At 40.7% G+C, this 18,953-nt stretch overlaps 1 protein-coding gene across 5 annotated transcripts in view; it reads right to left on the bottom strand.

Moving 5' to 3' along the window:
- Positions 1-18,953, bottom strand: part of LOC149211839 (carboxyl-terminal-processing peptidase 2, chloroplastic-like) — a 375,331-nt gene that overhangs the window by 3,178 nt on the left and 353,200 nt on the right. For 4 of the 5 annotated variants that reach the window (XM_089391601.1, XM_089391598.1, XM_089391599.1 and 1 more), the window contains one exon: positions 3,435-3,532. The exons of the other annotated variant lie outside the window; for it this stretch is intronic. In XM_089391601.1, the coding sequence (XP_089247727.1) occupies positions 3,435-3,532 (98 nt within the window). The remainder of the gene's footprint in view (positions 1-3,434; positions 3,533-18,953) is intronic. 5 annotated transcript variants of the gene reach the window in all.

Here is an 18,953-nt window from a genome sequence, read left to right as displayed (position 1 = left end):
GGATTGTAGATGGTCTCCATTTTGGGTTTTTATTATTCTTCAACAAATTCTCTTGTACAAATTACAACCAACAAAAATAGGAATGAGAAATTTTACAGACACTTCTTGACCTAGTTCTACCTTAGGTGAGGCACTTTTTCTTCCCAGAATCCTTCTGATCCTCTCTGTGTCAAACTGCTCTTCTAGGTTCAACGTCAAGCTGCCCATGCAGGCTCAACGTCAAACTGCCTCTGCGTTGCGTCTTTCTGCGTCACCCTGTTCCTGCTCTGCGTCTTGCTGCCTTGCACTCTCTGAATGTGCTGATGTCGTCACTCTCTTTCTCACATGCAACTCTCCCTCTGATTCGATTTTCTCTTGCCGAACTTCGACCAGTCAAAAAATCGATCTTATTCGGGTAACTGAGTATCTGCATCTGGTGTGTTCTCCAAGTGCCTATCAAGTCTCTTCTCATAATCTTCTCGTTGATCATTCAACGGTCCAACTTAGATTCTAATCAATGGTTAGAATCATTTGACTTGATCTCTGCATTCTTTTAGAAGTTCCATCCATAAATTAGATTAATATTGATTAATTATTTTAATTTCCTAAGTTTAGACTTAGGGTCCCATTAAAAATAATTAATTATTTTAATAAAACTATTTCCAGGTGGAATTCCCAAAACGATTTCTAAGTATTGGAGAATGCATGTGTCTAAGCCTTTCTGCAAATTTCGAGGCTTAGAGCACATCCAATGCTACCCCAAATCAACATCTCTCTCTTTTGTGTTAGGGTTTCTAAAGTTGTTGGGAAAGTCGAATTGCTGAAAATTTGTTGGGCAAGTCGAAGTTCTGGAAAGTTATTGGGCAAGTCGAAGTGTTGGATAGTTGTTGGGGTCTAAATTGCAGGAGAAACTGTTGGGAAAAAGTTGCAGAAGAAACTATTGGGTCGAAGTTGCTGAAGAAACTATTGGGTCAGTTGCAGAGGAAATTGTTGGGTCAAAGTTGCAAGAGAAACTGTTGCGTCGAAGTTGCAGGAGAAACTGTTGGAACAAAATTGCAAAAGAAATTGTTGGGTCAAAGTTGCAAAAGAAACTGTTGGGTCGAAGTTGCAGATGAAACTGCTAGGTTGTTGCAAGAAACTACTAGGGTCGAAGTTGTTGAAAAATTTGTTGGGGTCGAAATCGCTAGAAAGAAAGCTCATCAAGGACAAAGGTTGACTTGGTCTTGGAGGGGTCTTTGTCAAGGGTCTTAGGTCTTGGAATTTGTCATTTTAAGATTCTATCAAGAAACTATCAAATCAAAAGAACATGAAGATCACAGGAACAATAGAACACCATATGTAGGCTCTCAGCCAAGGTAAAACCCCTCTTCTAGGGGAAAACCCAATCAAACTCTTCTTCTATTATGGAACCAAATCAAAATGAGACAACCAATACTTGACTAGGACTTCCACCACACACCAAGTCAGCCCTCAAAAATATCTTCTTTCTTCAAGAGTCAAATTCCTCCTTCAATAGTCAAAGTCTTCCTTCAAAGTACCAAAGAATCAAGCTCTTCCTTCAAAATGTCAAAGTCTTCTTCCTTCTTTAAATAGTCAGAACCTTCCTTCGAAATCTTTCTTCAAGGAATCAAGGTCAACAGGAGTCAAAGTCTTTCTGCAACAAAATTTCAGCTCTCTAGATTAGGTCTGCAATTCGGCCTGCAATTTTTGGACATGCAATAGCACTAGAAACCCTAAAATTCTCGCACGTGTGGGCTGAATTAGGTCAGAAATCAAACTTCTTCGTTTCAGATTCTTATTTTCTCCTTGATTTCGTTTGCCTTTTACTTTTGTTTTAGGTGCAGATTGAACTTGATGGATGGATGTCATAATAAGTCAAATCCTCCTCTAATATATAGTCATCTTGAGGGTTCGAATGTGCTTCTTTGGGACCGACTTGGTGTTGGGAGTCCATAAATGACACTTTCAAATCAAAATTAATCTTTCTTTCTTGATACAATGTGCCCATAAGGGTCTTACACATATGACAAGGACTATATTGACTCAATAAACCTTATAGCGTGAAGAACATGCTTGGCCTAGTAGACAAAAATATAGAGCATGAAACCCATGCTTTTCAAAATATATTTTTCTCTTTCTTTTGATTTTTCAATGAATATGATTATGATACAAATTATGAAGACCGAGCATAGTTACATTTTCCAACAATAACCTAGTACTAGAATATCTATTAGGTGACCTACATGTATACCAGTACTCCTTCCATTGGTAAAAATCCGTAAAGAATAGGGGGTTTTGGCTGTGTTGACAGTGGGCCACTACCCCATTGTTATCTATTGCTCTAGCAATAAACTTGTAGGATACCCCTCTCCAAGGCCTGCTAGATTTTGCAGTAACAGGCCAAACCCATGCACCAAACATACTGCCCATTGGCACCAAGTTGAAGAATTTTATCAGAAAGTACAGGAAGCCTTGCCTCATTACTTATTCCCTGTCCTTCAAACATTCGTGTTGATAGATACTAGTACAGCCACCCCATAACTGGATGCATGTTTACAAATTACACACATGAGATCTACCCTCAAAATTGCATGTCGTTTGTTATTGAGAAGCTCTAATTTCTAAAGAAATCCTGAAATCACTGAGGTTTTTATTCTGCAACATTGGGCAGCCGTATTTTTCATATATGAAGGAAAACATAGGTCATATGACACAGATTTTAGGATACTGCAAAATGGTCTATACACTACTCAATCCTGACTTCTCTGCTTAAAGATAAATAATTTCAGCATCTTTATTCTTCTAAAGGATATCTTGTCAAAGATGCCACTTAACTATTCTAGTCTTCTATACATTACTTTTTGGAAATGCCGCTCATGGTAACTTACAACTGTCCCTCACCTAAGCAGCACCACTATTAGGGGAATTTCTATGCCTTAAAAACAACCCAAGACTTGCACCTAACCCAATCCCACTCAAGGGGTTTTGAACCCAGATTTCAGCATCAATACAAGTTGCTCACCTCACGACTTGCCACTAGACCACAAACTTGTTTTCTATAGTTATTACTGTAATCATGAAGAGATGTCTTTCAATAAATTAATCTCTCTTCAATTGCATCTTATGCATGCATCATCAAAAGGCTTAGTTTGTGGCCCTGGAGTGGTGGCCGATGTTATGTTGATACTTCGTCTTCCAAAGTTTTGTCCTCTTTTGTTTTTTTTAATAGTGATAAGGCGGAATGTTGTTCATGAGGTATTCCCTTCAAGGACCCTCTTATATTATATTATTCATCTTTAGGAGGAAGACCCTTTTCTTTTGATTGTGGAGTTAGAATAGATATGACTTATTGGCACTTAAATCTAGGGTGAACACAAGGCTGTGAAAATTCTTTTAGCTGTCTTACCTTCAGATGAAATTGTCAAAAATTTAGACTCTATCAGAGTGAAACATACCCCTTTCCAAATGTTGGCTCCCCAAGGAGAACTGCTCGCTTATTGTCTTTCAGGGCAGCAGCTAAAATCTCACTTGCACTTGCAGTACCCTTATTCACCTTCATCAAGTAAAAGAGTCCCAATATTAGAGATTCAAAACTTGCAGAGTTGACTAAAGATATTTCACAGCATAATTATCATGTTTTGAATTTCCATTTTTCTAATTTACTTCTAGGGTCGTCCCAAAGTGTTTGTGTGGAGGAGGATTACATATACTATTATTACAAAATGATGAGCATCCATTTAACTTGAACCAAACAAATTAAAGTTTTGACATATGAGCCATCGATAGGAAGAAAAGAAAACATGTTACAACTGCAGCAGATATCCAAGACTTCCTTACTATTAGCATTCATCCGGCAAACCATGTCTTATTTTTCTCAGGAGACAACAGATCATGGATGTTAACAACTTAACATTGATATCCATGTCCCTCAGCTCATGAATAGAAGCATAAGTATACAGAATGTTCTTGAAGGTATAATAATTTTATGATTTTGTTCCATCAAGCATACGCTACTTCAAATTCACTCATTTAATGTATTGGGGAGTACTCAAATTTCAGATTGCAAGCATCCCAAAATTATTAATCTAGACAAAGGGACGTGAATGGCTATGTTAAGGGACAAAACCGTGTTTCTTAAATAACTGTGTTTTGAAAAATGGTTTTGTACAGCTGTGAGATGAATGATATTCCCGTGATTAAAATTGTGTATGACTCTCAAGGCCCCTATTAAAATTCACAATTAGATTTAGAAAAAGCAGTTCTAAACAGATGCTCAAAGATACGTAATAGTTAAAGCTTAGTATAAATTCAGACAGTTTCTCTTCCTCCCCTGTAACACCCGGTTATGGATCCTTTGTATAAACATAGTTGCATGCAATGAATCCATACTCTTACCACTCAAATACCCCCAACAAGAAAAAGTCCTAACCTCAGCTGAAGGGCCTAGGGAGCTCATCAAGCAAGCCACTCACTATCACTTTAGTGGCTTGCTCCACTCTCCAGACTAAGGAAACAGATCTAAGCTGGCTTAGGGGCAATCCCCAAAGGTCAATCTACGCCAAATCGTTTAGTATAAGGTGAGAGTGTCTTAGCTCAGAATGACAAATCACAACTCATTTATCAAAGGTGCAGTATAACAAGTTCTCAAAGAAAATCTGAAAATGGATTTTTTCCTTTTAAACCAAGTTCATAGATTGCTCAAGATTGCTAGTCCAAGATATTCAACAAGCATTGGCACATGTTGGGATAGGAACACAAGCAATTAAATGCTAGCTCTTGGAAGGCAATCAAATTGGTTAAATTCCAGAAATTTAGTTGTTTATGTGAAGTGCTAAAGTTACAGTCAATGTCAAAATGAAATGATGGTGAGCAATTATAGATTGCTAAGGTTGCAGGTTAGAAAACCATCATGAAGCATATCCAATATGTGTTGGAATTTCTAAGTCTGACACATTAGAAACCCTTCATGCACTTAACTGATTTATTCCTACCTACTTGTTCTGTTAATTAACAAGTTATTTACCAAGTAAACGCTGGAAATAAATACAAACACATGCTCAACACACTACAGATCATCAACTGAAGGAAATAGAAACAAGCACACAAGTGACACCGTTGTTTTTGGATTAATGTCCCCGGAGAAACCCAATGCGAGAAAACCAGTGCAGCTATCTGAGGGTTTTATTATTAAGCAGTTCTTTTCTAAGTACACTGGGTGCCAAACTGACTAACCCAATAGAGATAAAAAATCTGGCAGCAATACCTCTCTTCAGAAACGGGTATTCGGAAAGCCTGCTCCATGAAACCCCTCTCCAACACAATCTGAAGCTCAGCGTCAGCCCTGGTGGCCTCTGCATCAGCCTGAAACTCTCCGCGTCAGCCTACTAAGGCTCTGCACAGCCTCTCTGGCTCTCTGTGTCACTCCTGCAACCTCTGCGTGGATGACGCAAACCCTTCTGGCTCTGCACAGTCTTTGCTGCCTGTACGTGGTTCCCTCTGGCTCTGTGTCTGCCTCTCTCTGCTTCTGTGCTGGTCTCTCGGCACTATCCCTACCTCTTTGCCTCGTATTCACTGCCCCTCACTGCAACTGATCACTGATTCTATCTCTCTTAGCAAACCCCGCTCTAGAAAATAGAATGACTGATCACTCTGGTGTGTTCTCCAAGTGACCCTCAAGCTTCTTCTTATACTTTTCTCATTGACAAATCAACAACCGAGATTAAGTCCCTAATTAACGGCTAAGATTAGATCTAGTTTGATCCATGACTTTTGGACCATTCTAACACAGTTTTATATTAATTCACAGTAATATTTTAATTTCCCTAAGTTTAGACTTAGGGACTCCATTAAAAATATTAATTATTTTAATATTTCCCAAAGTGTTTAGAATTTTCCCAAACCCTTTTTGGGTATTGGAGATCTCATGTGCCTTAGCCTCTCCACCAATTTTCGTGGCTAGAGCACATCCGATGCTACCCCAAATCAACAATATGCTTAAATGCTATAACTTATATAGTAATGCCAAATTTTGGGACCTTGAAAGATTCTCTCAACAAGTCATTTAGTGGAATTGTGTAAAATGATCAAGTGAAGCAGATTATTGTTTTATCACCAAAACATTGAGAAATAATAGTCAAATATCATTGTCAATATCAACCATAAGGTGTAAAGAATTTAGAGCTGGCTATTCGATAACTGTCCACTACTGTAAAATACCATACACTACACTTATGATTCAAAAAAATCCCATTGGTATTCGTGAAACTTCAACCGAAAATTGATACTGTTGTTCAAAGCTTAGAATAGACTCAAATTAAAGTGTCCACTGTCAGCAAAATATTTGATTAGGCTTGTTACCCACCAAAAGTGGGGGACACCTAGGAGAATCTTTTATCCTATTCATCTCTTCCAGCCAGCAACCAACAGCTCCTGATAACCACTTTGCAGAAGATGTGAGATGCCATTCATATCTCCACCATTTGCACTAGTCATGTTTCCTCGCCCATTTGTCAAGAGCACATGTTGGAAGGTGGGCTTCAAATCAAAAGGTACTTTATTCATTATGTAATCGGATGCTTATGCTTGTTTGTATTTGGGCATTTTGGCATGGATTATGGGGTAACTTGGAAGAAAGAAGGGTCTTGGCCAGGACCTTGTTCCCTCACCTTAAAAAGGGGGTTCATTTTCAATCCTAGTCTAGTGGGACCTCCCTTATGTTTGTTTATGTAGCTCGGACAAGTGTTGTATCTCCAAGTGCTGTTATTGAGGCTAAGAACAAAAATTGATTAATTATTTCCAACTTCAGTTTATTTTATAGAGTGAAAATATGTTAATTAGATTTATTAACCAGTGTTTAATTATTTTCCTAAGTCTAACTTAGGGAAATGGGTTAATTAATCAATATTAATTGAGACAAGTCAATTTCTCTCTAGTGACTTCTAGAAAAGTGACTTGATGGGGTCAAGATGATCTTAGCCATCGATTGTGATTAGATTGTAGTTGTTGATTGTTCAACAAGAGATTATAAGAAAAAATCGATGGGGCTTTTGGAGATCACTATTTAGGTTCAAGTGATGCGCAGTGATAGCACAGGAGACACCAACAACAAGGGTTTTAGCAGCAGTAATTTCTTCACAGTGATTCTCGTTTTCTCAGTGATATAGCGAGGATGAATTATTCTTCAAGACGAAGACCAAATTTACTAGTGCAATTTGTCAGGGACAATTTCAATTGCCAGTTGCCAGATCAATTCATTGGGGGGAATGTGAGCGTGCTATTCGAGTTGTTGGAGATAGAAATACTCGTGTACAAGGAGGTCCAATGCACAATTCCAGTAGCAGTGTGAGTTCACAGAGGGAGTGCAAGTTACCCATAGAGATGTGGAAAAGTAACTAGGTTCGGTCTCCATAACATGTGTAACTGTGATTTTATGTAATTGATGAAAAGAAGAAAATTAAAATTATTATTGTAATGCTTGTCTCATGGCTTTCATGAGAAAGAAATTTTATTTTTAGTAATGGCTCCCATTGTGAGCCTTTAGGATTGGTCATAAAGTCAAAGAGAGTCAATGTCATAAAGGACCCTTCTTGGGCAAGATACGTTTGTATATAAGTCAATAGAAGTGTCAAACATCCCTCCAAGACAAGAACTAGCATGCTCTTACAAGTTGGCTACAAAGAATTAAAAATATCTTCTCAAAGGACATGTCGGCTCACTTACTGTCATGTCAGCTTATATACATGAACATACAACTATAAATAGCCAGCTCATATTCCATTTCAACAAAGAAATTTCAGAGCAGAATTTCAGAGGTTACAGTCTGAATGCGAGGTACAGTAGGAAGTTTGAAGTGCAAGGTACAATACGAAATCTGAAGTCTGCAAGTAATACGAAGGTGATCAAGTCTGAAGCAAAAGGTGCAGCAAGTACAACAAAGTACAATAGAGGAAAGAGAAGTATAATCTGAGCTCTTCTCTGATTTATTTATAGTTTTATATTAATCTCCACCGACCCTACTTACAATAGAAGAAGAATACATTGAGTTTACTCACAGTAGAAAAGAGGAGCACATTCATATTACCCCCACCAAGTTTACTTGCAGCAGAAGAAGAGGAGCACAGTCTGAGTTTGCTTGCAGCAGAAGGAAGACCGAAACAAGAAGGTACAGTCTAGAAAGAAGGTCGAGATGAGAAGAAGGTTGAGTCTAGAAGGGAGGCCGAAGGTTTGAAGTTGAAGAAGGTCTGAAAAAAAGAGGAGCCAAGAAAAGGAATCAAAGTGGAAAGTTGACTATCGTTGTCAAAGGATCTCATCAAGAGAACTTGTGTCATGGTCTTGGAGTGGCAACTAGGTCAAAGGTCTTGGTCTTGGTATTTTTCAATTGGAATCTCTATAAGAAAAATAATTTGTCCAGGTTTTCCTCTCAAGGAGAGAGGTTTTGGCCCTGGCTGATAACCTATATTATGTGTCCCTTTTCTCTTTATGGCTTATGCATTGGTGGTTGTTTGATGAAGAAGAACACTAATAACCTAAGATCAAAGAAGTCTACAAAGGAGTATTGGGATCATCATCAAGAGGGAGAAGGCCTTTTCTGGTGGATCAAAATAGTGCTCAAAATTCAAAGTGTGCGACTGAGCTTGAAACCTGAACGACCAGATAGATCTCAACGATATGAATCCAACGCAATTTGTTTCACTCAAAACCAATATCAAATGCTCTTGATATCGTGTTCTGATCGAATTGCTAAATAGGTAAATTTTGGCAAAAATGACAAATGACTGGACATTTTGGGCCAGTGGTAGGCTGCCACATGGCCTCTCCTGATTGGTCCAAAAATTCGAATTTTATTGGCCAATGGGTTTTCGCCATTTGTCTCGTTGTGATTGGTTTGAATATTTTATTGGTTTTTATGTTGACTGTGTATATGGGCCAATAGTGGAGGGCCACGTGGGCCAATCGAGGGTTGCCACATGGCCTTCGAAAGTTGGTTTAAAAATTTGTTATGAGGACGAACTACCTCCACAAGATTCAAAACCGCAACCTGGCAGCACAAAACAACAAGCTCCACCACTGTGCCACAAGTATTGCTTGTTAAACCTTGGGTGATAAATGCTATTTAAATTTTCATCATAGCGTCGCAGGGGGAGGGGGTCAGGCTAAGCCCTAGCCCCTGGCCACCCCAGCACCACAGGATCGCAAGTGGGGGCCAAGGGGCTAGGCCTTAGCCCGGCTCACGGCCACAGCCCCATGCAATTAACGCATAGGGAACCAGCGCAAGATCGAAGGAGGAAGTCGGAGGGGGCCAACCCCAAGGCACTGTTGATTTTTCTGAATCTAACACATCATAAATTCCTACTCCATTATCTGGTTTATTTCACCTACTTGTTTATTCCCTAACAAATTATTTAACCATATAAACACTGAAAATAAACACAAATGCAGTATCGACTCATCTATAGATTATCAACTGAAATAACAAACAAACACACAAGGGACACTATTATTTATGGAAAATCGTCCCCAGAAAAACCCAACTTGGGAAAACTGGTGCAGTAGTCTTGAGGGTTTTATTATTAAGCAGCTTTCTTGAGTACAACTAGCGTTTCAAACTGGCTCACCCAACAGAGATTTCTATCTGGCAGTAATACCTCTCTTCAGAAGCAAATATTCAGCAAGTCTGCTCGACGAAAATCTTTCCAATGCTTCTCTAAGGCTCTGCATCAGCCCTGCTGGCCTCTGCATAGCTCTGGAACCCCTTGTGTCAGCCCTTTACTCCACTGCGTCAACTCTCTGGCCTTCTGCGTCACCCATGCAAGCCCTGCTAGCCTCTGCGCAATCTCTCTAGCCTGCTGCATGGCTCCTACTAGCTCTGCATAGCCTCCTCAATCACTACGCTAGCCCTCTGGCACTATCTTTGCCTCTCTGCTATGTACTCACTGCCCCTCGCTGCAACTTAGATAACTTGTTCGAATTTTCTCAGCAAACCCCACGCTAGAAAATCGAACTTACTGATCAACTTGGTGTGTTCTCCAATTGACCCTCAAACCTCTTCTTATACTTTTCTCGTTGGTCCTTCAATGGCCAAGATTAAATCTCTAATCAACGGCTAAGATTAGATTTGGCTTGATCCATGACTTTTGGAACCTTCTAACCCAGTTTTATATTAATACCCATTAATATTTTATTTTTCCTAAGTTTAGACTTAGGAATTCCATTAAAAATATTGATTATTTTAATATCTCCCAAATCGGTTAAAACCTGCCCAAACCATTTTTGGGCCTTGGAGATCTCATGTGCTTTAGCCTCTCCACCAATTTTCATGGCTAGAGCACATCCGATGCTACCCCAAATCAACACTCCCTCTTAGCGAGGACTGTGCTCTAGTAATACTCCTCACTAAGCATCACATTGATTATCTGGCACCGGTCCCTGTGTTGATGCTAGGCCTCCTCGCCCAACATCCTCTGCACTACTAAATCCTGTACTGCTGCCCATGGCTCTACCACTGCCACTGCTGCATCCGTATTGCAGCTCCCTCTGCATTCGTGCTGTCGCTGGTCCATCCTCCCAGCACTGCATCTGCACTGCAACCCCCTTTCATTATGTTGCATCGTGCTACTGCTAACTGCTACTGCACTGCAACTCAGTTACTGAGAAGTAAGTAACTGATCCACCCAACTTCTGACATCTCTATCAGGATAGAAACACTCCGGATGTTGAAGCTCCCTCTATCGTTAACAAGTGCTCCCTCGACTGACCTCTACACTATTGCAACAACTCCCTGCATCTCGCATTGTTGCACATCTCTGTGTGCCATCCTGCACTAGTGCAACACTCTCGTGCCTCTCGCATTGTTGCAGCCTGCTAGCCTCGCGTTGTCTCGAGACTCCTGCACTATAGCACTCTCTGTCGCTTCATCCGCATCCGTCTCTACCGACATCCGCTAGTCCTGCTACTCCTCTTCGGGGCTCCCATAGCAAGGTATAATCCAAGAGGTTGGGTACCTCAAGGATCCTACCCCTCATCGCTTGTAGTCTTCCTGACTACAGCTCGATGTCTCCCCACTTCTTCTCAAGTGGCACATGAGCACTCATGGCACAATCGTCATCCTCCTCGACTTCTTTCTCTGCATTTGCTAGCACTGCCTTCGGGTCAGAAGCCTCTCCCTTACTTCTTCCTGGGACACTACGTTGCATAATGACCCAGCTCCCCTAAATGGAAGCACTTTACCTTGGAGATGTCCTTCTTCTTCCTCTTCCCTTGTCGTCCTATAGATGCCAAAACCACATCCTCCTCGTCTTTCTTGGTTCGACCTCCTTTGTTATTGCTTCCCGCCTTGGTCAACCGTTTGATCTCTTCTTGGCGAAGAGCTGCCCAAATCTCTTCCTATCCTGGAAGAGTCGCTCTGCCCAAAACGCTTTGGACAAATGTCTCCCAATCCTCGGAGACTGCATTCAGGGTGGTCCTCACCATGAACCCCTGATCCGGCGTGGCCCCTTTGGAAGTAAGTTGGTTCCAAATCTCTTGCAACTTGCTGAGGTATAGATCTATCTACTCCCCCTTCTGCATCTGATACGACCGGAGCTGATTCTCCAGTAGCATCTTCCTCTGCACAAAAGCGCCTTAATACAATGTCATCAAGGTATCCCACATCTCCTTTGTCATGTTCTTCTCAGCAATATGATAGACTACATGATCCTTGACCCCATCAAGGATTATGCATTTTGCCTAGGCCATTGCATCCTCTTACCTTTCATTATCAGCTGGGTCGACTGGGATAACCACGGTTCTCAAGGCGAAGCCCTTGATGCGATGCCTATCCAGAACATACAGGATCCTGGCCTTCCAGATAACAAAGTTGGAGGCCCTGTGCAACCTATCTTGATCCCTCAGTCTGTTCATTTCCATCTCCGCTCTTCTCCGGGACTTCTTTTGAGTCTCGACTTCCCTCCTGATAGTTTTCTCCTAGAATCCCTCTGAGTCTCGATTTCCCTCCTGGAAATCCTCCTGCCAACTGTCGAACTGCTCCTCTCCGATCCTCTTTGCACCTGCAACACAGATCTGGATTTCTTAACTAGAGATCCCTCAAGGCAGTGGCTCCCTCTACCTCGGTTCTGTCCCGTTAGGTATTGTTGCACTTCAACAACAACAACACCCCTCCAGATTCCCTATCCACAATCTGCCCACAGTTCCCTAAGCCCCAGCAGTTGAAAAAATTGAGCCTCTTAGCTTTGCGCAATCTCGGCAAGGCTAAATCGCTCCTTTGGCCAACTGCGTCAAGCCTACCTGACTGAGTAGGATGACGTGTCTGTTCGTCAGCCTCTTCTGCTTCTCTCTGCCTCTGCGCTGGCCCTCTCTCTGCCTCGAAATCATGACACAGGCCCTCGGCGTCACTCCTTCTCTTTTGCCTTCTTCTTAGTAACAGCTCTATCTCTCGAGACAGTGGTTTCTGCTGTAAATTTTCTGATTTAGCTGGTGCCTTCAGTTCTCCAGTGATCTGCAATGCTCTGATACCATGTTGATTTTTCTGAATCTAACACATCAGAAATTCCTACTGCATTATCTGGTTTATTTCACCTACTTGTTTATTCCTTAACAAGTTATTTAACCATATAAATACTAAAAATAAACACAAATGCAGTATCAACTCATCTACAGATCATCAACTGAAATAACAGACAAACACACAAGGGAGACTGTTATTTTTGGACAATAGTCCCCAGAAAAACCCAGCTTGGGAAAACCGGTGCAGCAGTCTTGAGGGTTTTATTATTAAGTAGCTTTCTTGGGTACAACTAGGGTGCCAAACTGGCTCACCCAACAGAGATTTCTATCTGGCAGTAATACCACTCTTCGGAAGCAGATATTCAGCAAGTCTGCTCCACGAAAATCCTTCCAATGCTTCTTCGAGGCTCTGCGTCAGCCTTGCTGGCCTCTACGTAGCTCTAGAACCCCTTGCATCAGCCCTCTGCTCCTCTGCGTCAGCTCTCTGGCCTTCTGCGTCACCCACGTAAGCCCTGCTAGCCTCTGTGTGGTCTCTCTAGATTTTTGTGTGGCTCCTGCTAGCTCTGCATAGCCTCTTCAATCACTGCGCTGGCCCTCTGGTACTATCTCTACCTGTCTACTATGTACTCATTGCCCCTCGCTGCAACTCAGATCACTTGTTCGAATTTTCTCAGCGAACCCCACTCCAGAAAATCGAACTCACTGATCAACTTAGTGTGTTCTCCAACTGACCCTCAAGCCTCTTCTTATACTTTTCTCATTGGTCCTTCAATGGCCGAGCATAAATCTCTAATCAACGGCTAATATTAGATTTGGCTTAATCCATGACTTTTGGAACCTTCTAACCCAGTTTTATATTAATATCCATTAATATTTTATTCTTCCTAAGTTTAGACTTAGGAATTCCATTTAAAATATTAATTATTTTAATATCTCCCAAACCAATTAAAATCTGCCCAAACCATTTCTAGGTCTTTGAGATCTCATGTGCTTTGGCCTCTCCACCAATTTTCATGGCTAGAGCACATCCGATGCTACCCCAAATCAACATGCACATGGTGCCATGTAACCACAGGCGAAGCAGAGGAAATGGGGGCTAGCCCGGGTCGTATGACCCATGATATGACCACCGACAAAGGGAAAGGGGTGCGGAGATCCGTTAGCCCTCGACTTGAAATCTTCGGCACCCAACATGGTTGCATGGCGCCACATGACCACAAAATTCAGAACTGGGGGCTTAATGGCAGAGTTATCAGTCCTACAATTTTGCCTGTTGAGTGGGAATGTAGGCCAGGTTTGGGGCGCTCAAGCTAGCTTTGGGGCGAACTGTAGGATCACTATTAAAAAAATTGGAGAAATGAAGAAACATTCATAACTTACTCAATTTTTGGCCAAAAGAGGTGCAAAAAGAACCAAAATGGGGGGTTTTGACAGTGTTGGATCCATTGGAGACATCACTTTTGTTGTTTGAGCTTTGTAAAGCATATAAACACACTTTTGAGCATTTTTAATGAAAAAGGCCCTGCATTGGAAGTTGGACTAGGAGATGTAGCCCAGGAGAGGGGTGAACTCCTTTATCATGCTTTGTGTTATGTGTTTCATATATGCTTATTTTGTCTCTATTTGGCTGTAAATTGTGGTTAAAATTTATTTGATTATGTGTTTAGTAAGCTGATCCTCTACCCAAAACACATAAATTTAACTCGCAAATTGTTTAAAATCTTCAAGTTTACACATATAGATCATTTTGGTACCAAAGAAATAGGTTATTGTGAAGATTTGATTTGTTTGCAAGTGTTTTTCTGATACTTAGAAGGTTGAAGCTCAAAAGAGGAGAAGGAGAACTTGTGGAGCCAAGATCTCAAATTGTTTAAAGGAGAACAAACACACCTCAAGCTTCCATAGTCATCGCACATGAAGAAGGTCCTAAAGGGATGTCTGAAGATGAGAAAACTTTCAAAAAAACATTCTTTGAGATGTCTAAGATGGTTAAGGGTTTGTATGAAGGGAAGAATTCCAGATTGTATGGAGAGAGCTCAAAGCCTTAGAAAGGAGATGGAGGAAAAGAAGACAAGCCTCTAAAAGGGAATGGAGGGAATGGTGACAAACCACCACTTCCACCTCCATCATCATCCTCATCCTCATCTCCATCCTCATCTTCTACTTCTTCTACCCTTTCACAAAAACAAAAACCTCCAAATTCTACAAGGGGTCAAGGTAAAACTCCTTTACTTAAGCTTGATATCAAGTTTGAATTAACTTCCTCATCTCCATCATCATCTTCTACTTCTTCTACCCGTTCACAAAAACAAAAACCTCCAAATTCTACAAGGGGTCAAGGTAAAACTCCTTTACTTAAGCTTGATATCAAGTTTGAATTAACTATGTACAATGGAGAGGTAAATGCAGAGAGATTGGATAATTGGATTCGTCAGATTGAAGTGTATTTCAAGATACAAAGAATCAAAGATGATGAAACCAAGATTCAGCTTGCTTCGCTTAGATTGGAAGGTGCAGCACTAATTTGCTGGGAAGCCAAAACTCAAGAGGACATGAAGAAACATGGTAAGGTTTTATCCTCTTGGAATGATTTTGTTGTTGCAATAAGAAGGCAATTTTATCCATTAGGATAAATGCAAAAAGCTATCATGGATTGGAAAAACTTTAGGCAAGCTAAAGGGCATAACGTGCAATCTTATACTCAAGAATTTAGAAAAAGGGCCTTGATTTTGGAAATAGATTTGTCTTCTCAAAATACTTTGCTCAAATACATTGGAGGATTGCATAGTTACTTGAGATATACCATTCTCATGTTTAACCCTACAAAACTAGATGAAGTTTGTGTATAGGCAAATCATTTAGAGAAAAGAGGGGAAAATGTTTCTTGTTGCTGCATACTGTTAAAATTCGAACTAGTTGATGCATAATTGAAATGTAGAATTAAGCATGTTTTAGATAATTTAATGTATGGGCCAATGTTATATGAATGGAATGTCTTGGAGATTTATTTGTCTCGATAAACTTACATCATTTGATTTGAAGTACAAATGCTTGGAGGTCACTTTTATTTTCTTTCTCTAAACATTGGATGAAGCTGACCTTCCAAACCTCCTTGATCAAGAATCCAAGTTCTTACTCATCATCATCCTGGATTCCATACCCCCAAGTGAACTAGACACTGATCCCTCAAAAGGGGTGGTGTAATGAATAAATATATAGGAAATAATGTAAAATAATGTAAATAATAATAATCATAAATAATGATTAATTAATTAGTAATTAGATTAAAGAGTCATGTCCAAATGAGACATGACTCTCCACGAAGAGACACCTGTTTGGTATATAAGCAAGCCTCTCACTCTCATTGTATCATCATTCTTATTCACACATTTAATATATAATATTTGTATCCTCATGGATATCTTTATATTCCAAGTCTTCTGGAGTAATTAATCAGAAAAAGGAACTTTGTTCGCTTTATTTGGTGTTAGAGCAATCGATCCTCTGGCCGCTGCACAAAGCCGTGTTCTCAAATCCAGGTCTTTGACCATCAAATTCATCAACATTGTTGTCGTTGAAGCGTTTCGCTACAAGAATTTGGAGTTTCTCCATTTCGCTATCAAGCATTTGGCCATTCAATAATTATATATATATATATATATATATATATATATATATATATATGGAGAGAAAATAAAAAGTCAAAAAACAAAATATTAAAAAAAATATAGAAAAAAATCAAATTCAAAAAAATAAAAAAAACAAAAAATAAAATAAGTACATATAAATATTAAAAAAAAATATAGTCAAATGTAAATTTTGAAGGAGAATATTCATATATATAAAAAGGTTCTACGTTATTGATAAAAAGTGCATGATAAAGTTAAGAGGGAATCTTTCCAAATATACTTAAAACTATACGGAAGAGAAGGAAGAGTAAATAATATTATTTCATTAAGTGGTTTACAAGCCCATGGTTTTAGAAACTGTTAGCGCTTGAGATTTCACCCTAGGCTGAGGAAGGTAAACCTTCAAGGCAACATCAAACCATTTCACCTCGTAGCTAGCCCTACGGGGTATGAGAAGGCTCTCTCCGGTCAATCTCAGTAAAATATTCAATGGACAGAGATGACCAATACAATGACACTGATATTAGGCTAGTAAACTGATTAAAAGGTTGATTTGGGGGTTTTTGGGGTTTTTTTGGTGGCAAATTGAGGATCTGCAATTTTAGGGTGCGGGGATTTGACACAGTTTCTGCAGGTGGGTCTTTGGGGCAAGGTAGGAGTTTGTGCTGATGCCTTTAGCTGAGATGGATGATCAAGGAAGAAAAAGAGAAGCTAAAGAGGGCAAACAATGACTTTGAATCCTCTCTAGACAGTGGAAAACATAAACATTAAACAAATTTGAAAGCTGAGCATGGCAAGCATGAATTCAAACTTTATCACTTCATTTGTTTAATAAGCTGCAGTAAAGAAAGAGATGGAACACATAAACACACTTACAATTACAATAAGAGAACACACCATCAACACAAGAGTCCACAAGAATCCCAATGATGTCTGCAAAACCCTGGTCTTCCTTTTCCTCAAATTGCAGAGATACAAGTAAAATATACAATAGGAGCTTCTCCCTCAAAAGTCCAACCATGAAAATGAACAAGAGAAGGCATAATATAGATGATCTAACTCCTTTCCCCACCTCTAGGGGTCGAGCTCAGCTTCCTAGGAGCTGTTTCAACTAATTCTAAACTGAGCACTAGATAATAGGCAGTCAAAACAACTTGCCTCTAAAACTTAGGAAACCTATCCATGCATTAAATATTTACCATTTACATCAAAGAATCTTCTAGAAGTGTTCAAGGAGAGTAAAAGTATCTAAGTGCCATGAAAATTACACAAAAATCCATCATTTACATGCCTCAAAAGTCAACCAAGATGAAAACAGTGTTTTGCTGGCCGAACTTGTCAAAAGGGCGCACATCACTCTGACTGGTCGCGCACATTCACAGCTCTGTTTGAGGGCCTTCCCGGTGTCCAAATCAGGTGCAAGATAGCTCGTTGGAAAGGTATGTGAGTCTACTTTCCAACCCCACCGGAATTTTTGAATTTGGAGTTGATTTGACCCCTCAAAAGTCATTTCTCCCAAGACAGCTTTCTGCAACTCAAAATAGGGGCAGAAAGTCAAAATTTGCATGTATTTTGAGCTTTTGGAAGCCCAAATCTCCATAAAATCTGAAACCCATCCATAGGCAAGTGTATTTTTGCATGACAATTGCAAAAATGCAAAGTTTTCCTCGTTCTGAGTTGCCCCCATGTATGGTCGCGCGCGGGGTGAGACCAGTCAAATGGCCAAAACCTGTAAAATTCCCAAAAATGCCAAAAATGCTTCAAAACTCTCAAAATTTCTTGAGTTTGCTGCTAGGAGAATGCTAATGAGTATCATGGTGAGTGAGAGAGGCCTCAACCAAGATACGGAGCGGGTTGGTCTTCTTCTTCCTCTTACGGGCCTCAGACAACCTCCTTTGGAACATCTTCATTTTCGCCTTGCAAACATGCATCCTCGCCCAATAGTGATTCTTCATGTTCCGTAGCAACCTCTTGTCCTCGTTTGCCTTCTCTAACAGCCTCTGCAAATGTGCATTCACACGGATAAGCATGGATTCCCTCTCCTTGGGCAGCAAGTCACCGGGCCTCCTACGGTTGATGACTCGGTCACTTCGAATCCTCCACAGCTCATCCAACTCTTTCTCATCTTCAAGTTGCTTGTTGCGCTGCTCAAGATAGTTTATTGTCCATTGGGCCATGTCGAGCTTCTGCTGTAACAAGCGGTTTTCCGCCTCTCTTTGTCGGATGATCTCATGCAAATCTGAAGTGGGGGAGCGAGCATCAAGATTAATGATGTCAACTTGTGTGTCACCGGCTCTCTCCTCCTCTGTCATGGGCTGTTTGCCCTCCCGTACTGCTGATGGAGAACGCGAGGCCCCTTCCACCTGGTGTGGAGATAACACTCGCTGACCTGTAGATGATGATGGCGAGACCCCTTCCACCTGCTGTGGAGAAAGTACTCGTCGAGCTGCTGCAAACAAGGTCCTGTGACCTCTCTGGTAGGTGACCTGAGGTGAGGAAGCAACCTGTCTCGGAACAATGATCTCGGGCTGGTGAGATGGACCTCCCTCCTCATAAATGACCTCTGGCTCTGGGTGTGGCTGTGGTGGCACTGTAAAGAACTCATGAGAAATGAAGTTTGCCCATGGAATGCCCTGCTGACTCAACTGATGGGAAACAATGAGCTGGATGAGACCATGATGGCACAAACTCCTATACTGCTGAGCTGGGGACCGCCTCTGGAACACGGACACCATCCTCTGAATGTCCTGGAAGAAGAAAACCGGGATGTTCATCATCCTCACTCGGGTAAAGTGCATCAACAGGCGAATGTGATAAGAGAAGACCTGTGAAAATCTCCCCTCA

Source organism: Pinus tabuliformis, chromosome 1_1 (genome assembly GCF_031772625.1).
Source record: "Pinus tabuliformis cultivar Carrire ecotype Pingquan chromosome 1_1, CPIR1, whole genome shotgun sequence".
Classification (NCBI taxonomy): domain Eukaryota; kingdom Viridiplantae; phylum Streptophyta; class Pinopsida; order Pinales; family Pinaceae; genus Pinus; species Pinus tabuliformis.
Note: the sequence above shows the minus strand (reverse complement) of the source record. Positions and strands in the feature narration are given on the sequence as shown.